Raw genomic sequence first — 26524 nt, forward strand, 5'->3', positions numbered from 1 at the left:
ACCGAACACAAAGTAGAGTACTTTTATACCAGATTCCTGAATCAGGATCCCCTGGAGAACTTCTTTGGTCGTATAAGAGCTCTTAATTATAGAAATGTTAATCCAGACGCCAACACCTTTATATATAGCTTTAAGTCTTTAGTTTTAAGCAACATTATAGCTCCACAATCAAAAGCAATGAATTGTGAAGACGATGACGGCGATACTATTATTAAGTTAGATTACTTATTTAAAACAACTAAAAAACCGAAAAGCCCAGCTCAAAGCGAAACTGAAAATGCGTCAAAAAATGTAATTACGCCGTCGTCGTCTTCACTTACAAGAGAATCTGCGAACACGGAAAGAATGAAAGTCCAAATATCTGCATACACTGCAGGGTATTTATGCAGAAAACTAACAAAAAAGATAAATTGTGATGCTTGCTCCAAATCTTATACCACCAAAGAACACCAAGGGATCCATGAATATATACGTCACAGGGAATACAAAAGATTAAAAAATCATAATTTAAGTTATCCCAATGGAAAATTTTTGATAGTGTATAGGGAGTGTGCCCAAATAATTCATGATTATTTAAATAAGTCGTGCCATCTGAATAATGTGAAAAAGACAATAACACAAATCATAAAATCTCGATTTAACTTGTCTTGGTTAGGTTGCAGAGACCACCAGATACCGGTAACCCAGTATTTCCTTGACCTAGTGATTCGCCTACAAGTTCACAATTGGACAAACATAGTTAATAAAATATTAAAAGGCAAGGTTGAGGAAAAATACGTATCGAAAATGCAGCCATTTCATATGGCCGCATTGAAAAAATATAAAGCGCACCGCCTGAAAATGAAATGTACTAAATCAGACGAATAAATATTTTAAAAAATCTTTTGTTTTTTTTTCTTACCTTTAGTAAAATAACATTTCCCTATGAATGTGGCCGTTTATCGTGCTATTCTATCGTAGGTACAACACTAAAGAATATCGATCTCTGTATATCGAATTGTTCACATCCCTAGAGCTGTCATTTCAGCGCCACAGATTATATAATTGAACAGCGCCACAACTGCAAGAGAGGTAACTAACAGAAGGCCACTGTCCTATCTGTAGCTAGCTACATATTAGTAATCTGTGGTCATTTGTCGAATCATGTTCAACTTCGTCGCGTTGTGAAAATAATATAATTGTGCTGTTAAAATAGTTTAGAACATTAATTGTTATTAATTTATTATTAGTTTTATAATTTCCGTAAGTATTAACTACTTTTCTTGTCTTTCCTTTGGGATTGATCTGAAGTTTTTTTTCATCAGATTTTGTAACTGTTCTCAAAAAGTAAATTCTTAATTATTAATCCCACTAGACTACATTTCCCATGGTTTTCTGCTCCGTATTCGTTTATTATTTATTTCTCCTTTTCTTCCTGTTAGCTATCGTTTATATTTTTATTTCTTTTGTTAACATTTGTAAAGTTCTCAGACTACAGCCTGTTAGAGCTGTTATCAGTTCTTTATTCTAGTCTAATCTGTAGATAACGGGACCTATAATCACAGTAACTATAGCGTAAACTTTTCTACTGAATTTACTGCGAAATGTCCAGCAGCAGTTATGTACAGTTTGATGGAGCACTTTCCACAGTTTGACCTAGTTCTTTGTAGAAAGTGAAAAGTACTTTCATCTCACTACATACTCGCAAAAAATACAATTACGACGCAAAAAGTCATCAAAGTAAGACAATTTTGAAATCAAGTTTATTTTGTGATATTTTCAATGTTCCAAAATAACATACATTTTTTGTAAATTGTGTAAACAACAGAAAAAACAACTACAGTCCTATTTAGTTGCAAAGTTGTCCAAAGATGACTCTAAAATACATTTTGTAGGTGCCTAATATTCAACCAGTCTATGCCAATTTACATTGAGAATACTAATGAGTTCAGTAAATAAATTTAGCCATTGGTGTTGTTCTACCTGAATTAATTTTATTGAATTGGTTTTTTTGTCCATCAATGTTATACTTATAAGATTTTTATTTACCAATTTTACATTTATGATAAAAAATAAATCATTGTTAATGAAAACAATGAATTATAAAAAAGTCCATTACCCATGAATAATAATAACACTACATAATTAAAATCCTTGCTTGCAGCCTTGTGTCCAAGTAACTGTAACACAACAGTTTGAATATAGTTTTTGCTGTAAGTGAATGTCTAAAAATTGAGATGCTCTGGCCGCTAATGATATTCTAAAGATTCATAAAATATGAATAATTAGGATAAACCAATTGTAGCATAAAATAACTTGTTTTTAAATTATAGGTACAATTTAGTTTCACATTGTCTTTAGAAAACATCTTAATCTCAAACAGAGAGTAATCTACTTTTAAAACATTCATTGCAGTACCAGGTTGAAATACCTTAAACAAAGCATGGTTAACCACAAGAAATACATTGTTACAAAGAAATGTGTGAAGTGATAGACATGAAGTCCAATGGCATTATTATTAAAATAAAATATAGCCATATTGCAATGAGTATTATGCGCCGTAAAACTGAAATTAGCATTATTTTAATCATTACCAAGTTGACCCAAAGCACTGAAGTTACTATAATTAAATACAGTTTTTGTTATTAGCTGTGTTGGAGGATCCAACAGAAATTAAACCTTATTTTTGTCTATGTAGCGGTTGCTATGGAAACGTTTGGTAACAATATAAAAAATGTCTTCTTAATTACCTTCTTGATTTATATGTTGATGTGAGTATATAAAATAAATGGTTGTTCACCCGGCCGCACATGGAATTGTTATTTCTCGCCCACTAGAATCAGCTGCTCAGCTCTACAACAGCTGTGTGTGTAGCCCCTAACCATTCACCTCAACTCTTCTGGCACCTATTGCTACCTGTTGGGCTTCACTTGTTGCCTCCTGGCACCCTGTCAACTCACGACAATGGGGTTAGGGGTAAGGTACTACTAAAACGGACTAATTTTAGTCATACTGTTGCTTCACGCAAATTGTTTCATGCAGTCTAGGCCATATTGCTGTTTAACTCACTCAATTTATGACCATTGTATACAGTCACAGGTAATAACATCATACAAAAACATGGCTCAGAACACTCCCGACAAACTCAGCTTTCAAACAAAAAAAACTAAATCGAAATCGGTTCATCCATTCGGGAGCTACGATACCACTGACAGACACACACACAGACAGGCAGACACGTCAAACTTATAACACCCTGTCTTTTTGCGTTGGGGGTTAGAAAGAAGATTGCATAAATATCTGACAAACTCTTATGGTTCTAGAAATAATATGGCCTTCTTTTTGTGTGATTTTATTGCCTGTGAATCTTTGGTAAACTATTGAGATACTACATAGCCTCAAGCAAGACCAGGCAGAGCATGCCTACATGCCAAATGCTTACAAAATGCAAATGTCACTGTTTTACTAATATGGAATCACTAGATAGAGAGACATAAAGTGTATGTTGATATACACTTTGATTAGACCAGCAAGGGTCTTAAGATTTTTCTGTTGGGGATTGAAACTTGAAAATGCCAATTGCCAACTAATCTCTTGATTTGGCACCAGTTTTAAAAATTGACTGCCTGAATTGACTGACTTTCCCAACTAGATAATTATAACCTTTATATTTGTTGCAGTAAAACATGGCCGACACAACAGGACAAGCCGGAGACCAGGGCCCGCCGAAGGGCATCCCGGCGCTCAAAGCGCACGTCATCGCCAACAAAGTGGACGTGGCCCTCTGGGCCATCCGCTTACTCACCGTGCTGTGCACCTTCGGATACGTGCTGCCGCTCTTCTGCAAGTAAGTGCCAAAATAATTTTTTTGATAGTCTTTTTTAAGTAAATGTTGTAACTTGGTAGAAGTTCATATTATCTTTTTCTTCTGTGACAATTTGATATGTTTTCTCTGAAGAAGAACGACGTATTATTAAGCAATAATATAATTTATTGAAATTAATTTCCATAGAGTACCTAGTCTGTTCATATTCTTTGATGAATACTTTTGCATGTTAAATTGTATCTTGTTATTTAATGCATGTTAGTTATAAGATGTAATGTTTTGAAAAGAAGTTGCCCGCCGAGTTTCTTGCCGGTCCCATAGTGGATACCCCCCTCCCAACTGAGGGGGGACTGAAATCTTCTCGAGGCTGAGGCGTAGGGTTAGAGCCGGCGTAGCTTTATTTGACGTTCATATGCGCATTGTAATATGCCTACTTGAAAAATAAATATTTCATTTTCATTTTCATTAAAATAACTCCGCGCCCGTTAGTTCCCACCGGCGTCCGCTGGGCGCAAAGCCAGCGTTCATCCGGCGCATCGCTATCATTACGCTCCGCTAACGCTCCGCCTACGCTCTCTAAACGCGCATGTGTGGCCGAGCTATAAACCATGCTTGGTATCACATTGTCAACTTGGCTTGTAACTCTATTTATTATTATCCCTATATCCCGTAGCCAAAGAGGAATACCAGTCAAGGTCATAGAAATAATCAAATGCCTTTATGAGGGATCTACTTGTCGAATAATGCATAGGGGCCAATTGTCAGATCCGATACCCGTCACCGCTGGAGTCAAACAGGGCTGTTTGCTATCACCATTGCTGTTCCTAACTGTCTTGGACGATGTGATGCGCAGAGTTACCAGTCAAGAGGAAAGGGGGCTGCCCTGGGTCAATGGCAAAACCCTTGAAGATATTGATTTCGCTGATGACCTGTGCCTACTCGCTACATCACAAGACCATCTGCAGTCGAAGACCGATGACCTGGCTGCTGTCGCAAGAAGAGAGGGATTGCGTATCAACTGTGCCAAAACGAAAGCTATGCGTCTGCACGCCCCGAATGTAACGCCACTGCTAGTAAACGGGGAGCCAGTGGAAGAAGTACAAAAATTTACATATCTGGGAAGTGTCATGAACCCCCTGGGAGGTGCAGAAGCGGATGTTGAAGCTCGCATCAACAAAGCCCGCGCCGCATATGCGCAGTTGAAACCAGTCTGGACTTCCACAGTCATCACTCGCCGCACTAAGCTAAGGGTTTTCAACTGTAACATAAAGTCGGTCCTCCTCGAGACATGGCCCGTCAAGCAAGAGATAACCAGTAGACTCCAGGTGTTTGTAAACAAGTGTTTGCGGCGAATCGTAGGAGTCTACTGGCCACGGACCATCTCCAATATCAGACTATGGGAACTGACTGGTCAAAACCCTTTAGACAAAGAAATTCTGCTGCGGAAATGGCGCTGGATAGGTCATGTTTTACGAAGGCCAAACAACCACCTATCCAAGCAAGGGTTGACCTGGAAAATTCCCGGAAAAAGAGGGCAAGGTCGCCCACGTACCACCTGGAGAAGCACAGTGGAAAAAGAGGCGGCAACATGAAAAAAAAAAATATCCCGTAGCGCGACTGCAGAAAAATTACAAGATCATGCGCGGATCCAGGGGGGTGGGGTCATGACCCCCCCTGGAGCCTAGGTTGGCCATACAAATAGACCACCTGGGCAGGAAGCTGGATCCTCGCTTGGACAAGATACCTATTGAATTCTTAAGTTGGCCCAATCATATATTCTAATTTCTCTTTCAATATTTGATCCAGATGACTTATTTTTTTGTCTTCTGTTTTTTGAGATATGTGTGCTTAGGTAAATTCATAAGAGTTAGTTCCAGCTTCTAAATAAATCTAGGGTGAACAGGCATCTTCTGTGGGCGAGCTCACTCCATCGTAGGCCACGTTCCCTTTCTTTCGTTACCTTTGGCTAGTCTGTGGCCAAGAGTAAGCCCATTTATAACTAAAAAAAAGGTTTCGTATATTTGTCGCTTAACTTCAAACATTAGGGAAAATCCGTTTAGATTTAAGGTTGAATATATAAAAAATATAATACGATCTGAAAGATAATCAACCTTGTAGCAGAATGGATTAACCTAGTTTTAAAGTTAAGCGACACATATGTATTGTATTGGTATTATACACTGTACTGATATTCTTACTCTAGCTAACCTTTTACATCTTTCGTAATTTTTGTAAATTAAAATATTTATATCAGTCTAACAACTTTTTGTAAAGTCCATAAAGTCGCGCTTTATGGATCACAAGGTAAATATTTTATCGCGCCTGTGTAAAACTAGTTTCAGCTCACTGACAACGAGCGCTTTGGTTTATCCGTGACCCGCTGACATTGTATTTATTGTATTCACGGCTTGTACACGCTCTCGTTGACAACTCAATAATTACCATTTTATGCTTTCAATTGTGTCGTTTCGAAGCCGTTTTTTTTTTCACGAAGCCAACCGGTCGGTTTTTTCGTATTAAGTTATGGATGTTGTCATTAATGAAGGCGCGCGAATTTGTCAAATTTAACCTTTAAAGCCATGACAATACGAGCCAGTACACGCGTCATCTTGAATGACACGTTCTATGCAAGCAAATGCAGTTCTAGAGTAAGCTACAAAGTGGGTGCCTAGTACCTTTGATTACCTAAACTTCGATACAATTCATGAGATCATCATCAGCATACCGATATAACTTCAGAAATGTTCATGTTTTTCGAATGAAGCACAAATGGTTTTCATTTGTAATATAGTCCTTAGGTACTTTCTTCTATAATTGTGTAGTTTCCAAGCAAAAAGTCCTACTATGTCAGTGACAAGCAAATCTCGTGTTATGCGACAAAGGGGGACCTTAGACTTTGACACTTGACACAATTGTCTTCGGATCGACTTTGGGAAAATTATGACCGATAAATAAATGTATTCACTTGCTATACATATACATATGTGTAAATTCTGCATTCGAAAAAATATGTATCGAAATAATCGTCTCATAAATATACTTTATTCTGAATATGCTATGGGACATGAGTAAGATTGTCTGTATTATTTTCCCCTAGCCCGGTATCAGCGTTCTACAAAGCCCTCCTCGGCAACGCGGCGGTCTCGGCGCTGCGCCTCCACCAGAGAATCCCGGCGCGCGAGATCCGGCCGTCGCGAGAATTCCTCGCGAGATTCTTCCTCGAGGACTCGGCCCACTATCTGCTCTATTCGCTCATCTTCATGAACGTGGCGCCCAATTTATGTATCCTTTGATAAACATTTTACCCACAGATGTCATATATACCATAGATCAAGCAAACGTATCTACTTAGCGTGTCAAATGAACTCGGTAAAATCCACTGACTTGTCCGTCTTTAATCACAGCTTGCAGCTTTCGGGCATCCATTTTTGTAAGTTATAAATAAATAAATATTATAGGACGTTCTTACACAGTAAGTTGAAGTCAACAAAATATATAATATATAAATACATTAATGAAAATGCTCTTTTTTCACACAAATATCCCTACGTGATATTTAATTGCAAGAACAGAAAAATAATGAACACTCAATTGCCTGGGATATTTAAAATCACGGGCAAGTAAAAACTTCAGTACAAAATCTGACACGCTCGTCCGCCATACAAATAGATGAACTTGTTTCTTCTATTTAAATCTAGTTCTGTGGTTTTACTACAGGTAACAATATATTTACATATTTAAATAAATATTTTGTTGTTGATGAGTGTCTGAAGTTCTGGTTGATAAACTACAGTTAAAATGAATAAATTGTGTTTAGATATCTTTTGTTGTTACTTTCTGTGTTGTATGTTTTATTCTATGTAGTTAAGTGATTTAGAAGACTGTTATGCTGTTAACATGTTTTGTAAATAAATAAATAAATAAATATTTACATAGGTTACATTTGGTTGATAAAAGTTAGAAATTATTTTAACGGTAAAGGAAGGAAATTATATCACATCTGAACTCGAATGTACATGCGTAGGGGTCCTTTGTTTGCTGTTTGCTATTTTAAGAAGGTCAAGGCAGACAGCTATTTCATGAAAGTCAAGAAGTTAGTGCACATCAATTCATTGTAATTGGTTGTATTGTAAACTTGAATGAGACAAAAATGTAAGATATAAAATTATAGGTGTTCACAATGCCGAAACTCCACTATAGCATTTTTAAGTTTTTTATTAGGCATGGCAGGTATTTTTGCGTACTTCAACTTAATATTAAGACTCATTCGTCCGTCCAGTACCTATCGCTTTCATTGGCGGGATTCTGTTTTATAATACACCAATTAATTTACGTATCAGTAATTCAATTTTATCATACTAATTCCTGCAATTTTCAGCTTTGTCACATAGTTTTTATTTATTGTTTGCGTTCTTGACTTATCGGAAAAAATACCACAATTTCGTTTAGGTATCTTACATCACTTGAATTGAGTTTTAATCGCCAGTTTAAACATATCGATTCGGTCGCTGAAGTAATTGTAAGGACATTGGCCGTCGTTGGCTGCACTCGTAAGCAATAACTACTCATAATGAGCACATTACCATGCATGTGCTTAATGTACCTGCCGATTATTCGGACGAATTAGGAGGGAAAGTGTAGTCTTACTGTACAGACACTAGTAGGTAAAGTCGTCACTGTTACACTTAACACTTTCGCAAACAAAAACCCGCCTGCCCCTTTAGCACAACTTGCCTTGTCGCGCGCGAGTCCATACATCAAGCGCGACTTCAAGTACAACAAGGCAAGTTGTGTTAAAGGGGCTGGTGGGCACTCGTGAACTTTGCTCATACAACCCGCTGGGCCGGTTATCGCCGTACAAGCGGGCGGTTATAGATTACGACAGGTTCCTGACGTGCGCCATTTTTACGGCTCAGCCACGACATTGGTCTAAGCGCGACAGCGGGGAGCGGCGGCCATACATTGGAGCGAAACACAGCGATGGGACTTTTCATTCGCACGTATGGCTGCCGCTCACCGCTGTCGCGCTTAGACCAATGTCGTGGCTGAGCCATTAGGGTTCCGTAGTCAACTAGGACCCTTATAGTTTTTTGGCTGGTAGTGAATGCGTTAAGTAAAATGCATGTTTTGGGAAAATAAACAAGTTTATTAAACAAATAAATTGCTTAAATACCTGCTTAAAATTCTATGGTCATTGTCAAGGGTAGACATATTTTAAAATACCTAAGTATGATTATAATTCTAATATACCTACTACCGCGGCGACAGCCACACATGATTAAATTGACTTCTATTTGTAGTTAATAACGAATTGATTCGACATTCTGCCTATGAGAACACAGTCTAGAACATATTTTATCCATTTTTAATTTATTAGTGGCGTAATTATACCACATATGACCTCCATTTATTTTATTGCTAACTCGGTTGAGTTGATGTTCTATTATTCTCTTATAAATTATGCAACTGAATATTAAATCATTAAATAGAATCCGATCCTTAAAATTTTATAAATCTAGAAATAACTCTTGTCTGTCTGTTATCTTTTCATATTTAAACCGTAGAACGGTACGATACGGAACGGTACGAACTTTTTATCACATTTTTCTTTCGTATGAAACTATGCAAACGCCGTGGAGGCCAAATATTTAAATATTAAACAACTAGGTACTCAATCGATTGACATTGCACCCAAGTACAGATGTAGTGCATAATAGTTTACCATCGTATTTTCTCGGAAACGCTCGTATTTGTCATGCTACTTACTTCTTGTACTTATACAGTTACTGAAATAGCATGACACGTTCGTAGCTTCTTGCACTACATCTGTAGGTATAGTTAAAAAAATATATAATAAGATAAAACAGGAACAGTATCAAACATTATAAGACATTCTTACACAGATTGGCTGAGTCCCACGGAATCGAAAATAGAAAACACCCGTAACCCAGGAACATCTGTGCTCATCTTATAAATGCCCTTACCGAGATTCAAACCCATCACCGCGGCTTAGCAGGCAGAGTCACTAGGTCACTACGCACGCGCTAGGCCAGACCTGTCATCAAACAACAGTTTAGACCGCGCTATAATCTAGCCATCGATTGTATTCGATATTCCAGTATCATTAAGTAGGTCTTTAACACATTTATGCAAATGTCAATAAAGCGACGGCCACGTCTAGCCAAGGCCGTGTCACCTGCCGGTTTATCGATTATTGACCATCGTTACTGACCATCTTTTAAGTGTGTCAAATATTTCTACATAATAAAAATCTAAATATATAAAAGAAGAAGCTGACTGACTGACTGACTGACATATCAACGCACAGCCGAAACCGCTGGTCCTAGAGATTTCAAATTTGGCACGTAGGTTCCTTATGTAGTGTAGAGGAGCACTAAGAAAGGATTTTCCAAAATTCACCTCCTAAGGGGGTCAAATGGGGGTTCAAAGTTTGTATGGGGAAACAAGATTAGTTTGACTATTTTATTCGAAACTTCACAGGAAGATTCCTTAAGACATATGACTGAATACGTGTTTCAGGTTTTTTGAAAATTTAACCCCTAAAAGGGTGAAAAGGGGGTGATAAAGTCAAAAAATCAATATGGGTATCGTTTTTATGGTTTATCGGGTCGCTGATCACGATAAATAAAACGTTTTTAAAATCTAACGAGGCGGAAGTGAAATACCTTCTCCCCTGTTGTGGTGCAATGGGGTTTAAATATCAAAAATATATATAAAAGAAGATATTGACTGACTGACTGACATATCAACGCACAGCCGAAACCGCTGGTCCTAGAGATGTCAAATTTGGCACGTAGGTTCCTTCTATAGTGTAGAGGAGCACTAAGAAAGGATTTTTCAAAATTCGCCTACTAAGGGACTCAAATGGGGGTTCAAAGTTTGTATGGGGAAACAAGATTAGTTTGACTATTTTATACGAAACTTCACAGGAGGATTCCTAAAGACATATGACTAAATACATGTTTCAGGTTTTTTGAAAATTTGACCCCTAAAGGGGTGCAAAGGGGGTAAAGTCAAAAACACAATATGGGTATCGTTTTTATTGTTTATCGGGTCGTTGATTACGATAAATACAACGATTTTAAAATCTAATGAGGTGGAAAAGAAATTTTGTCCCCTGTCGTAGTGCAATAGGGTTAAAATATGCAAAATAGCCATAAGAGGATATAGCACTAAGAAAGGATTTTCACCTCCTAGCATGATAATTTGACAGGGGCAAGGACAGGGACAGGGACAGGGACAGGGACAGGGACAGGGACAGGGACGGGACGGGATAGGGATAGGGATAGGGAGAGGGAGAGGGAGAGGGAGAGGGATAGGGATAGGGATAGGGAGGGATAGGGATAGCGACAGCGACAGCGACAGCGATAGCGATAGATGATAGGGATAGAAATAGGGATAGGAATAGGGGACGGGGATGGGGATAGGGATAGGGGAGGGACGGGGACAGGGACGGGACGGGGACGGGGACGAGGACAAGGATAGAGATAGGGACGGGGATAAGAATAGGGATTGGGGTCGGAATAATCGGTCGGCAATCGATATCTAGGCAGTGTAAAATGCAGGTGGCTCAGTGGGAAGGGATTAGTAAGTAGGCATCGGCGAGTATCCTGCATCCGTGATAACTATTATATTCAATGTGCTGTAAGAAGATCGTTGCTTGCCTTTTATAAGTGTACGTTTGCAATAAGTATAAGCAAAATGGAAAAAATTGTAAGCGATAATGCAAGGAAGTACTTTTTACCCTACCGACCATAGCGTCGAGATACTGGCTATGTGGGTTGTATGAAGTTTCCCCAGTATAAATATTTATATAGGTAAAATACATACATATTCGTACCTACTACCTACGCTGTGGTCGCTGTGTAACAATTCTACAATCATTGCAAGAATTTCTTTTAAAACAATATGTGTAAGGTACAGTCAGCCAAAAAGCAGTGTAAGGTTCTTGGCTGACCGTACAGCAAATAGATCAGTTACAATGGCCCCCCAGTCGAGAATTGCCCCGCTTTACCTTAATCGAAATAATCGCGGACAGATGTACCTACAAAGAAACCTACGGATCCAAATGAAAATCTTATTTTTTGTAAACGTTTCAATAAGAATACTTTTATTACGCGGGCGAAGCCGCGGGTAAAAGCTAGTATAACTATAAACGGCCAACTATATCTTGGCACTAAAAAAGGCGCGAAATTTAAATTTTCTATAGGAATTACATCTTTGCCCCCACATTATCAATCATTTTTTAAGTGTTATGGCTCGTCGATGATTCCGCCAACGTCCAGGTTTAGGAAGACACGCGTTTCGTGAACACTCGACTACGCTTTATATTGCTCATCTTTCCTTTTATTTATTATCTTTCTAACTATTGATATAAACTTGCAGTTTTAAGTATAACTTTTTAAAAGTGGGAATACTTATGAACCGGGCCATCTTAGCGGCCAGTAATATCTTACTTGATTAACCGTTATGTTACCGTCTAACTAAACTATTCTTAAGACGCAAAAGGAGGGGACACTCTTCCATACAAACGCTCCCGGCTATTTTTGAAGCTAGAGCAATGATTTTTTCAACACAGTTTATTTTTACCTGTGTCGCACCGTTTTGATTTTTTTGATATTTATTTATATTTATTAGATAAATATTTAAAGACGCTAGAGCCTATCAAAGAATTCCAAAAACGGCCTTTTTCATTATGGCGCATAAAGGTGTGATATTCAAAATTGGTAACAATTAGCAAAAAGAAAAAACAAACGGTCCGACACAGACTATTTCATTGTTATTCAGAATCAGATTCTCAAATTTCGTTCCGATTGATTACGTTTTGGAGGAGGAAACAGTCGAGAGCGGGACCTCGATTTTAAAGATTTTTTCGGAATATCTTTTAACTGAGTTGTTCTTAATGGATTTTTTTTTTCGATAAACCTAGTTAATAACTCGAGTATATTTAACTAAAATTACCAAATTGAAAGGGGGGCTCCTTTCCATTTTAGACCTAATGGCCACGCGTAAAATATACCTACTTTTAATAATTTGATACACAAATCACAGTGAATCAATCGCTATCATTATTTCCCCGCGTGCCTCCCATTAAGCATCAATAGTAACTCTCATAGTAATTATGCGTCGAGGCTATGACGTCACGGCGCGTCTTGATATAAAAACCGGTCGGTGTTTATCTACGACTTCTACGAGCTACAGAATTCGTAAAGATAACACGGAGGTATAACATCCAGGGTACCTATCACATCACGCTTACGCTTCGTAGCCGTTTCGTAGCTAGCCTTCACTATCGCTCTGCACCGTGGCCACCGTGGCCCTGAATAACCCGAAGGATTTAAACCACGCATTTTTGATGTAAAAACAAACAACAAATATGATATGGCTTTGTAATTTTTGAAAAAAAAAAATTTTTTTTTTGTGCTTTTTATTATTTCTGAATGTATTTTCACATGAAAACTGGCACTTAACATTTTTCCCATTTAATGAGTTTTAACGTTTTTTTTCTAAATACCTAAATTCCCACTTTTTGACATGTATCAATGAGGATAAGTAGTGAAACTCCATAATGGCATCAACGCCGTTAAAAAGGCCTTTTGTACTGAGTAAAGATAAGATATTTTTTTCATATGGTAATAACTCTGAAGCAGAAAAGTTTATATGACATTATAGTCTCTAAATGTGGTCAGGAATACACTATTAAAATATTTCGGGTTATTAAGCCCACGGTGTATAGTGGCGCGACAGAGCCAGACTGCGTTTCCGTCACCACGCAGCGGCAACAATAGGGATGACGACCACATAAAAAAAATGGCATTCTGTTTAGTCCGTCAGTTAGATCGTCCAAAAATACTGAACACTTATTTTTCGCTTTTTCTAATTAATGAAAAAATACAAAGATATAGAGCATCAAAGTTCCGGAGTGGGGGCTCGACGTCACTTCTAAGTAAAAATTGTACCTAGGCGTGACGTCACGCGAAACTTCAACGTACTGTACCGTCGTCATTTTTCATTTACGAAAAAAAAAAGAAAAAATACGTGTCTAAAATTCTTTGATAATCTAACTGACGGACTATTTAGTTTTATTAGTCGTCTCGCCTATTCTCACATCGGCTAGGCCGGCTATGTTTGTATTATAGAGTGTATTTTCACTATCCTGGCATTGATAGTAATTCTCGTAGTGAATAACAATTATGTATTATGCGTCGACGCTATGACGTCACGCGTCGGCTTGACATTAGGAACCGGTCGCTGTTTACGCTTGTCAGAGTTTGTGAAGGTTGCACGAAGGTTCCTTTTGGTTTGCGTCACGAAGACATAATTAAAATTATGTACAATCCAATCTTTATCAAGCCATTTTTACTTCAGTAAGGTTGGATTCAAAACGAAGTTCCCACACGAAAGACACTGGTTTAATATGTATTAGGTGCGAAAGTGAAACGCTGTTATTTTCATACCTAATTGTTAATATCTACCAAACCATTTTCTACTGAAGTAAAAATGGCTTGATAAAGGTTGGATTCAAAACGAAGTCCCTACGAAAGACACTGGTCTCAAGAAAAGGCGCGAAATTCGAATTTTAAACTTTATCCATACTTCCATACTAATATTATAAATGGGAAAGTGTGTGTGTCTGTTTATTTGTCCGTCCCTCACGGCAAAACGGAGGGACGAACTGTCGTGATTTTTAAGTGAGATAGTTGACATATTATTATTATTATTTATTGTTATTAATATACAGTGACAAACTTATGTCTAACACATAGTCCCACAAAACTCTGGAACAGAACGAGTTTGTCTGTGGGATCAACAGTCTCTCAATTACATAAACAATTAACTTAAAGAAAAATCATTAAACTTCTTAAATAATAGATAATATAAATTATTGTAATATATATAGGAAATGTTTTTTTAGCATAGTTTTAAATTTGTTTGGGTGCTTTTCACTTCGGATGGCTTCAGGCTAGGCTACTTCTGTCTCTTTCTAACGCGAGCGAAGCCGTGGGCAAAAGCTAGTTTTCAATTAATGTTTAAGTGCTTATGGCTCGTCGATGATTCCACAAAAGTCAAGGTTTAGAAAGGCAGGCTTTTTATGCAAGGGGGCTAATTTTTAAAATTTGCCGCCATTTTTAGTGACGTTATTTGCTTGACCGGCTATGTATAAAAAATATCAAGGTGCAACTTAAGTTACAGTCTTGAAAACGAATTCGTGTCTTAACTTAAACCTATTACTGAGATTTAATAGCGCTGTTAGTTGTAACTGTGAGTCAACAAGTAGGCAAGTAGCTCGCAACGTGGCATTAGACAGCAACAGGCCATTTGTCGGCTCGTTAGTTACGTCGGAATCGCCGGCTCACTGCGCCTGCTTTGATTTGTTATTCATGTCAGGTCACTTACAATTACACTTAAACTACGCATCGAACTAAGTTCTTAAGCTACTAGCAGCTATTTCTGTTACTCTAATTACGACTTATTTGTAGTGAAGAATAAAGATACACAAATTAAAAAAAACCGTTTGTTTCCGACTTTTTGCCCAATACATTGAACATAACATGATATAGCCGTATTATAAATGTCAATAATAATGTTAACGATAAGCGAGCCCCCTATACCATACTAACCACTAACCATACCAAGCCTGGTATGATGTATACCACCACGATCACTCCACGGTGATGCCAAGCAATGAGAAAAAATAGTACAGCCAAGTGCATAAATATGTATCGAAAAAATCTTCTCATAAATATGGTTACACTACGCTCTTATTACACCGGACTAAGATGCTATGGGATATATTTTTGAGTAAGATGTGTACTGTACACCCATATTTTTACACTTGACTGTAGGTACATTAGTTTAGGGTTGTTTGAGGATTTAAATAGGCTAGTTTCCTACTAGTTAAATCAGCTTCTTTTTATGAACTGTCAAAACGATTTGCTAATATGGAATTACTATGAAATAGTGAGGAGTGACGTCACGGTCAATTCATTTACTTTATATCTTTCTCTTTGACTTATTAAATAGAAATTGTGTTTAAAAATAACTACTGTCCATATTTTTCTTCTAATTATGTGGTGCTTTATTTCGTGCACTGCATAAAATATTTTATTTTAAGTATAGGAAACTAGCCTATTGGTAACTTTCTAACTTCTCATATCATAAGTCTCTTTGTATGTGAGTTTTCTGTAATATGGCGAAACTCTACTACTATTAGTAGCTAGCCAAGCCAAGTGCATGTACACCTGTGTAGGTAGAATCTTGGAGATTCAAATATACAAAATGGCACCTAACATCTGTTAATGTAAACCCAATTTTCACATGCAAATAAATCATTGATACATTTCATTAGTAATACCTAGTAAGATGTAGTGCGAAAAGATTTGCCTTCGTATTGTTTCGGAAACGTACGAACGTGTCATGCTATTTCTGTCAGTCTCAGTACAAGATGTACTGACATAGACTGAACTAGCGTGACAAATACGAACGTTTCCGAAAAAATACGAAGGAAACCATTTTAGCACTACATCTGTAACTAATTGTATGATCCACAAACTACGAGAACTCCTTGACTCTCGCAGTGATCCTGACGCCCATCTTCCTGTTCGCGCTGCTGCACGCTGCCTCCTACTCTCTCACCATCCTCGACGTGAGTATACTGTCATTCATAAGTAAACGTTTAATATACTGTCAATAGAGTTGAATATTACTTATTAGACACAAACAGAATATAAATACAAAAATATATAAAAAGAGACTCAAATTAAACATTATGTTTGGGCGACGACGTAACTGTATGGCTCCGTTGCGGCGTCTGCCTCGGCGTAGGATAACTTCCATGTAAATATAATAATATATGGTTTTGCTTGAATTAGAGGCTTAATCGATGGCCCTTGAAGCGTGCTCCAACAAAGGCCGAGAGTCACTATAGCTAAGTTGTGGAGATCTCGGATGACCGTTGGTTCGGATGAGAAATTTGAGACAGAGATACAAGTTACAATTTTAAGATACAAGTTTCATTTTAGCTGGACAATTCGCAAAAAATATAAAAAAAAACTACATCATTACAAGGACACATAACAAGTCCAGTAATGAGCTTTGAACTAGTTCAAGTTCAAGTTCAAAGTGTTTATTTGTAAAACATAGGTGCAGTATACAGTGGTGGATAAAATTATAAATAATGGTATCACTATGCTTTGCCTTTTGGCGTACAAAAACATGTCCTTAAGATAATTCTTATAATAACTTAACTAAGTATAAAATAAATCATAAAATATGTAGTCTTAAATATTCATAAAATCATTCATTAAAAAACAGAAAATAAGTATAAAATAAATCATAAAAAATATGTACAGTCTTAAATATTCATAAAATCATTCATTAAAAAAAAAAAACAGAAATTTTTATTATAATTTAAAACAACAGAAAATTTTATTATAATTATTAACATTCACGGGTCAAGATCATTTTTTTTTTTTTATATATATACATATAATTTCATTCTTAATTACCTATAGTGTTTCACACGAAAAGAAGTCTGTGATTGAGTAAAAACATTTATCCACAAGTACTTGTGCTAGCTTATGCTTAAATTGTGGTGTTGGCAATGATTTTATTCTATCTGGCAATTTATTATAGATTTTGCTCGCTAACCAAAATACGCTTTTACGTTTCAACGCGGTGTTTGCGCGTTCTGTGAATAGGTTTTTACCATACCTTGTACTTCTGGGAAATACTTCAGATACCGTTTTAAAGAGGCCTAAGTTTGCTTTGACGAAGAGAGCAGCTTCAAGTATATAGAGGCATGGAAACGTTAATATTTTTAGTTCCTTGAAATGTGGCTCACAACTGTCTTCACGTTTGAGTCCACAAATTGCTTTTACACATTTTTTTTGAGCCTTGAAGACAGTCTTTCTGTTTGTAGAGTTCCCCCAATATATAATGCCGTAGCGTAAGATCGATGCCACGAACCCATGGTAAGCCGTCATGACAGTCTCAACACTTGCCCGCTTGGCAAGCTTATATAAGGCGAAAGCAAATTGGTTCAATCTTTTACAAATGGCGTCGGTTTGAGATCTCCATGACAGCCCACTGTCGATTTGAAGCCCTAAAAATTTCGTTTGGCTCACTGCTTCTATTATAGATCCTTGATAAGCGCAATTAATGGTGCTGATTGGTGATCGTTGGTTAAAATGGATAATTTTCGTTTTGTTTAAGTTAATTAATAAATTATTATTTTCAAGCCATTCAATTATATGTCGCAATGTATTATTAATTTCAAGTTCATAAATATCGGCATTCCTACTAATATTATAACTTGTTGCACTACAGACGTTGGGCCAGAACTCATTATGGGTGGCGCGTCTCCTGATCTCGCTGGTGGAGTTCCAGTCGCGGAACATCCTGCGCGCCGCCGCGCTCGCTGAGATCGTCCTGTTCCCGCTCGTGGTCTTCATGGCACTTTTGTAAGTACGAGTACACGTGTAACGACACTATTTCATACTAAAGCCCCATTTAGATGGTACGAGTTTCTCGCCTCGAACGTACGATTATCGAAGTACGAGAAAAAATATCGTATCATGTAAACTATGCGTACGATATCGCACGAGAGGGGGCGATAATCGCCTCGCCTTTGATATTTGTATGTCTCCGTGTAAACAAAACACATATGCGAGAATCGTATACGAGTTTATACGCTACTCAGTCGAAATGTATTCAGTAGAAATCATGTAAAACATGGTGTTTTTATATTTATAGCTACCTGCTATAGCTAACTTCTAAAACCAAAAATAAATTCGGCTTATTAATATTATACAGTTAATGTTTACCTACTGACATTTTACCCCATATATCTATGGGGCAAAATGCCTACGATAATTTAAAAATGTTATTTATATTCTATGTTTAATAATCGCAAGTATCGCAACCAAGATTTTATTAGCTAGGCTAGGTAACGCTACGGTCGAAATCATTATTTTCCCTATTGTATATTATTGAGACCTTCATAAATCATTTATAGTGTTTTTAATATTATTAAATTCAAATAAATCCAAGGTAAATTATACCCAATATTATAAAAAAGCATATAATATATGTGTATATAATTAATTAATTGGCAACTAGGCACGCAAGTTGACAGGCAAAACTCGTATGAAAATCGGTTCGCTCCGATTCGTGCGATAATCGCACGTTCGAGAAAAAATGTCATACGAGAACCGGTTTAGACGAGTCGAGAAATGTTATGGAAATATCTCCCGAAAATTCTACTCTCCGTCTAAACTATTTCGCCTGGCGATAATCGCCTGGCGAGTCTCGCATACGATACTCGTATGCGAGTTTTTATTTCTCGCACTAATGTAAACGTTTTCGTACGATACTCGCCAGGCGATTATCGCATACGATTATGTCATACGAGTTTCTCGACCAAGACGGGCGAGAAACTCGTACCATCTAAATGGGGCTTAAGGGTCTGTTGCATCAACCACATTTGACAGACACATCATCGCTACGCAGCAGAGGTCTATGGAACTTCCCATACAATGCAGTTTAACAAATGCTTTAACTGTGACAGACGGTTTGGTGCAACCGGCCCTAAGGATCTAATGCAACAAACCGTTTCTCACCGATTTAGCGTTCATTTTTTTGTATTAAAATTTCCATAGACTTCAGCTGCATGACGTCGATGTGTTTGTTAACTGTGGTCGATGTAACTTGGCCTTTGAAGTCAAGTCGACGAAATATAATCTGAACTGACACAACAACGAGTTCGAGAGATAGTTCTAATTATATTTCCCTAACCCTACAGTTTGTTCTGGACTTATGGCGAATGATTTTCAGCAATAAACTTGCTGGTTTATTTTTATTACAAGGACCCGCTTAATGTTTAAGCTGGCGGTCGTTATTTTTAAAGGAACACCTATTCGGTACGGCAATGCTCACCCTTAAGTGACCGACGAACCATAGTTTATGTAATCCAATGTAATTTTACGTACAATGTAATTTTTCATCACCCCCGCACTTTAAATGTGCCATTGCGCGCAGGCGGAGCGTGAGTTATAGAAAAATCGTTCTCCCAAGGGAATAATGAAATTTCTTGTACCGTACTTAACTTTTTTACATCTATTTACATATTTTTTACATTGCGAGTGTGATGAAAAACATTGTGTGTAACTCGGGGAGTATGAATATTACAAACTCGAGTCTTTAAATCGCTCCGGCAAGCCGTCGCGATTTAACTTACTCTCGTTAGTAATATTCAACTTCCTCCCCTTGTTGCACAATGTACTATTGTCGTGTCTAATATCATTCCGTTCCCATTCCAGCGGCTACTGCGGCCTCATGACCCCGTTCGTGTACTACTACTTCGTGACGTGGCGCTACGCGTCGCGCCGCAACCCCTACACGCGCAACACCTTCCGCGAGCTGCGCGTCGTGTGCGAGCGCCAGGCCGCGCGCCCCGGCCTGCCCGCGCCGCTCAAGAACGCCATCACCGGCGGCGTGCAGCTCGTGTGCCGGCTCGCGCCGCCCATGGACCAGCAGGCGCAGTAAGTTACTCTTCGCGAGTTATGAGCTCCTGGTACCATCGAACTCAAGTCGTGGCAGAAATTTGTGTTTTTAAAGGAGATATCATCGACTTGGTAAGAAATGGAGTCTCTTTGGCTCCTTGTGAAATTTACGATATTTTAAAAAGTGAAATTTCAAAGCACAATAAGTGCTTTTTCACATTATCCGATTCGATACCGAATGTAGGACCGATATTCCATACGTTTGAGCCGCCATCTTTGATTTTTGCCTTTGAAATCCTTCCGACATCCGATATCAGATTCTGATCTGATAATGTGAAAACGCACTAACCCCCTTATTCATAAACGTACTCTAAAATTATCAAGCCGATAAAGTTCGTTTGTCCCTTTCCGACGTATTAGTGTGATAGAAAAGGACAAACGAACTTTATCTGCTTGATAACTTTAGAGTACGTTTATGAATAAGGGGGTAAGACTCTTTCCGAAACTGCGAGTGGTGCTCGAGCGCCAAGCCTCCTGCCCGGGGCTGCCGGCCCCGCTCAAGAACGCCATCAACAGCGGCGTGCAGCTCGTGTGCCGGCTCGCGCCGCCCATGGACCAGCAGGCGCAGTAAGTTACTCTTTACAATTCATGCATGCCTGGTACCTGTTGACTCAAATTGTAGGTGAAAGTAGTATTTTAGAGGTGAACATTTGGTAAGGTAAAAAATTGAGTCTATTTGGTGCATTCCTTGTGAAATTCACGATAAAAAGTGAATTCTCAAGACACGACTCCGATACTTTCCGAAAACTGCGAGTGGTGATGGAGCGTATGGTATAGTATAGTGAGTCTGTATCAAAAAGTGGAAATTATTATTTTTAGAGGTGACTCATGATGAGAAGATAAACACAATTTTGACATGTAGATCCGAAATTGTTTGACATCATTTTAGATTTCATAAAGGAAGGTAAGATGCAGGGAGACTAGAGATAAGGAGGAAAGTCTGTCGAAGTAGAACAGTCGCAAAAATGACCGGCTGAGACTTTGTAATTGCAGTTACAAATCTCTCCGCTTGGAGCGCATGTCTCGCTCAATGATCAGCGATGTGAGATGACATTAGACGTTCTTTTCTCTAGGCTGATTTCGTCAGACTAAGCAAGTCAAGACGTAGTCCCGTGGCAGTGCGCTGGCTTCGTACGCAGATGTTCTCGGGTTCGATTCTGACAACGATATTTTTGCTTTTTGTTTTTTTTTATACATAAATTTTCTTTTTGTGTATTTTATTTGTGTTTATTTATTGTTTTACTCATACAAATGTTAACTTAAGCCCTTTTACATTGTTTGCCCCATCTTAGGATTCTTCAGTAATGTTGTAAGTTTTGCGAATGAAATTTCGAAAAGTTTTTTTGGACATTAAAAAAATAAAATAATTCAAGAAAAATATTAGTAGAAAAAAATAAAAAAGGTCTCATCAGGATTTGAACCCGGGACCTCTTGCTCTGTAGGCGGGGTCACTACCGAAAAGGCAAAGAGATTGTCAAATCCTTATGCACCTGCGATTGCAGCGCCACCTATCTTTTCTTTTATATGTGCACTTCTGATACTTAAAGCTTTCGCTCCTTATATTTCTACAAAAATTCACTGTGTAGGTTGGCGTCTTGGTAGCTCAGATGGAGAGCAGTAGACTAGCGATCCAGTGGTCGTGGGTTCAAGTCCCACCAACGGCAGTGAAATATTCCACTTTTAATTTATTTCCGAGGTTAATAACATCGGTTGCAGACGTTTCTGCGTGATACGAAATTAGGACCTATGTAGCCACAGTATCATCAGGGATGGCTAGCCCCGTGGCCGGTGGTCTAATTTACTGTGGCAGAGCGACCCGCTTGTTTATTGGAGGGTCCATCTGTATGGGCTCTTGTACGGTGCAAGCTGAACATTTTTTTGAACCCATTTATATGAAAAGTAGAGTAGAAATAGACCCCAGGAAAAATGTATAAATAGTAAGAAACTGCTAGAATTCACCTACTTATATTTCTCTTTCCAGATAACGCTGATGGCGTCACTAGGACATAAGGACATCTGCGACTTCGTCGCGCGCTCACACTATACCTCCGTGTCCAGAACTCAACCAAACATCTGTCTCTTTCTACCACACGGCTACGATACAAGCAAGAATGGCACGGCTCTATATGAGCGTATTCATGTCTGAATGCCACTAGAAAATGGCAGAGAATTTTCAAAAATCGAATGTATTTTCTAGTGGCATATTGATTGATAGTGCAACATAAAATAGTAGGAAATTAAACAAACATCATTCAAAACATAGACGATCAAGCAAATATTGTCACTGAAAAAAGGCGCGATATTCAAATTTCCTATGGGACGATAAACCTTTTTTTAATGATAAATAGTTGCCATGTTTACGAATTTGCGTCAAAAATGAAGAAAGTAGCGCCCTCTCTTCTTTTCTACAGTTTTATATCGCACTGTGCAGATGGCAAAAATTTGTGGAGATAAAAAGTGGCAACATTGTAATCCTGTTTTGTCACGCAAATTGATTTCAAAGGAACATTACAGTGTTGCAACTTTTTTAATTTCCTCTTTTTTACGAATGTCGCAAATATTGTTTTAAATGACTGTCCTATCATGTTATATTATCTGTGTTGTCACGTCACGTGACATGTCAATGTCAAAATATGTAAATGACGTTTGTGTGTCCACTTGTGAGCTACACTGACATATTTATTTAAAACTTGGTTTATATTGAATCAAACTGTTGTATTGATAGTATTTTAATGGGACAAACTAAGGTATTATTTTAAGTTTAATCTTACTTAAGTGTGAGTCAACGATTTTGGTCAGAGTTGTTTTAAGCTGTTATTTTAGCACTTTATTCTTGTTTATCTATTTAAATGGTAAACGAAAGCAGTACAATATCTGTCAAGTGAACCCAGACTGTAGGTTAGCACTAGGTATTCTAGAGAAATATTAAAACTGTCCAAATCTTGTCGAAAATATACGTTTTAGAGTCAGACCAAGCTAATGGTGCTCCGAAATTGACTGTTAGAAATGTTATATAACGTGTGACAGGGACAGCGCGATGGCATTGACATTACGCTGTCCTTGTCACACAGTGTTATAAAACAACTATCTTTTGCCCGGCTTCGCTCGCGTTAGAAAGAGACAAAAAGTAGCCTATGTCACTCTCGATCCCTTTAACTATTTCCACTTTAATAATCACGTCAATTCGTCGCTCCGTTTTGCTGTGACAGGCGGACAAACAAACAGACACACTTTCCCATTAATAATATTAGTATGGTTTATAATTATTTAAGTTCTCATAATAAGTGAATTGTAAAATTCTTAATGAGAATAAATGATCTTTAAACCTGACAGTCAATGTGGGAGCACCATAAGTTGGCAATGATTTTGATAGCCCGCGTGCAAAGTTTATCCAAGTTTGACGCTGAATAGCACCAGCGTAGCGTAAAAATCACTGCTAATTGGTATGACTACTACTTGTTTTTAAACCGTTAAATTATTGGGCTATTCCCATCTCGAACAAATTCCTCATGCATTTCTTTATTAGTTCCCTGTTGAAACTAATCATTCCATTTGTATAAACTTCGACGTTATGTTTCGTTAATGTTGTTTTTTTTTACTTTCAACAACTTTTGTATTAACATGGTATGCACTTGGTTTGGGGTGAATGTAGTCAGGATTTTTAAATAAATGTTAATATAAGACTTGTGTATTTCTTTTCCCTCAATCATCAAGGATAGCGCACAGAGGGCTATTTGACCACAGTAACATTGTTACTTAACGTAATCACCGTCAATATTTCCTTGTGGATTAAGAGCCCAGGCCCCGTAGCCGAATGGCATTTCTCCGACGCCAAACGAAAGCGATACGCCGCTGGCTCTGTCGCGCCAATACGCAAGCGCGATAGAGATAGATATCTACTAGCGCTTCGTTTCGTGAGCGTTTCGTGAGCGATTGTGCCATTCGGCTAGCCACCCAGAGCCGCCAGACCTTTCTCATTTTCTCAAGGATGAACCTTTGGGATAATGTAGAGCATAGAGTATATTGAATAGTATGGTATAGAGTTACAGTCAAGATTTTCGAATGCAGCGCCATCCATGGTGTCTTCAGTCAAAGGAAATAGTATATCCGATGTACTTTGGATATGTTTAGGAAAATTAACGATAGAGGGCGTGAAAAACAATTATTTGCCGTAGTGCAAGTTGTTCGCTAGATGTCACTGTTACTTCCGCAAACTGGGTAATGACTTGTTTTCGCTGCATTCGAAAATCTTGACTGATAAGGTCCTCCTACAGACGGGAGACAAAACCGTTTTGTCTCCGTCGTATTTGTATGAAAAGTTGCGTCGCCTCGTGTGCGACTGTGCGCACCTTCATACTAGCCCATAGACCGACAAAACAATTTTGTCTCCCTTCTGTGGGGGGCCTAACTCTATACCATACTATTCAATATACTCTATGGCGCCATCTACTATTAAGTTACAACTTTTCATGTGACTTTCCATGGCTAAAGGTTCTTTTTCGAACATAAAGCATGTGGACCCTTTAAACATGGAACGCCACATATTTATGGCGGGATTTCTAAATAGGTCATTCATCAAACAGTAGGCTTGTGTCGTTCACGAACTATGAACTGTTAGGAATAAAATCCCATCAATGACCGAAATGAACTGAATCTTTCCGTGGTCTGAGAATCGGTCTTTGCTCATTTAGTTCAGTATAGGATAGGCTTGTGCCGTTTCGTTCGTTGATCGGAGCGCTCCGATCTCGTTCAATCGCTCCCATGAACTAGTTCGTTCTTTTGCTCATTTAGTTCAGCCAGACCAGCGACCACTGCGGTCGGAAAGATCAGACGAATGGGACCGAATAGTGTCAAAATTATACGAATAGTCCACACATAGTAACATTCCGGGCCGAAAGGTTATAAGTAACCGAAGTTTAATATGAAAACTTGACTTTTTTGTTGCTCTGCTAAGTAGCTCTCGCTCTCGGTCGGCGCAGTCACACATTTGTTCTCGATCCAAACCGCTCGCGCTCGCCGATCCTATACTGAACTAAATGAGCAAAGACCGATTCTCAGACCACGGAAAGATTCAGTTCATTTCGGTCATTGATGGGATTTTATTCCTAACAGTTCATAGTTCGTGAACGACACAAGCCTAGAGGATCGGCGAGCGCGAGCGGTTTGGATCGAGAACAAATGTGTGACTGCGCCGACCGAGAGCGAGAGTTACTTAGCAGAGCAACAAAAAAGTCAAGTTTTCATATTAAACTTCGGTTACTTATAACCTTTCGGCCCGGAATGTTACTATGTGTGGACTATTCGTATAATTTTGACACTATTCGGTCCCATTCGTCTGATCTTTCCGACCGCAGTGGTCGCTGGTCTGGCTGAACTAAATGAGCAAAAGAACGAACTAGTTCATGGGAGCGATTGAACGAGATCGGAGCGCTCCGATCAACGAACGAAACGGCACAAGCCTATCAAACAGTCACATTAATCAGTATTTGAACGCTGACTCTCCTTTGCTAAAGAAGTTCACATTATCAAAATTTACAATTTAATACATGTAATTAGCCATGAAGGCCGTTCGCTAGTTTGCGGTTGGTACAGCGACATCTAGCGAAAATTTTGGACATCAAAAATACTTGCACATTTTACGAATACAAGTCATTACCCAGTTTGCGGAAGTAACAGTGACATCTAGCGAACAACTTGCACTACGGCAAATAATTGTTTTTCACGCCCTCTATCGTTAATTTTCCTAAACATATCCAAAGTACATCGGATTTACAATTTCCTTTGACTGAAAACACCATGTAGAGTCCACTATCGAACTTACAGTTATTTTTGCCACAGAGTGAAACACAAAAATAATTCATCACATTAACTGTAAAACATGAAACTAAAACAAGTTCACAATGAGGAGGCAAGGTTATGACAGATGGCGCCACCCTCCATTGCACAGATAAAAGAATGTATCATCATCATACGTGAGAGCGAGAAGATATGTTTTTTCTCTCTCACACATATGACAGTGACATGCCATGCATCGGCGCCGCTTGGCGGGATAAAATGTCAGTGTCTCCTCATTTTTGTAACATTAATGATTCAAAATCATCATTTATTTAAACGTCATTTCCACCAACCAACTTCG

General features: G+C 38.3%; 1 protein-coding gene across 1 annotated transcript; it reads left to right on the top strand.

Moving 5' to 3' along the window:
- Positions 1–1128: 1128 nt before the first annotated feature.
- LOC125235815 (Krueppel homolog 2) lies at positions 1129–24071 on the top strand. The gene is made up of 7 exons (XM_048142404.1): positions 1129–1242; positions 3660–3826; positions 6903–7087; positions 16405–16472; positions 18155–18288; positions 20146–20367; positions 22370–24071. Exons 2-7 carry the CDS (start codon positions 3666–3668, stop codon positions 22371–22373), a joined length of 774 nt encoding a protein of 257 aa, XP_047998361.1. The 5' UTR covers positions 1129–1242; positions 3660–3665; the 3' UTR covers positions 22374–24071.
- The last annotated feature ends 2453 nt before the right edge of the window (positions 24072–26524 follow it).

This window comes from Leguminivora glycinivorella, chromosome 18 (assembly GCF_023078275.1).
Source record: "Leguminivora glycinivorella isolate SPB_JAAS2020 chromosome 18, LegGlyc_1.1, whole genome shotgun sequence".
Lineage (NCBI taxonomy): Eukaryota > Metazoa > Arthropoda > Insecta > Lepidoptera > Tortricidae > Leguminivora > Leguminivora glycinivorella.

Coding starts and splice junctions, on each gene's coding strand:
- LOC125235815 (XM_048142404.1), top strand. CDS start 3,666: ATGGCCGACACAACAGGACAAGCCGGAGACCAGGGCCCGCCGAAGGGC. Junction 16,473..18,154: donor ACTCTCTCACCATCCTCGAC/GTGAGTATACTG, acceptor GTTGCACTACAG/ACGTTGGGCCAGAACTCATT. Junction 18,289..20,145: donor GTGGTCTTCATGGCACTTTT/GTAAGTACGAGT, acceptor TTCCCATTCCAG/CGGCTACTGCGGCCTCATGA.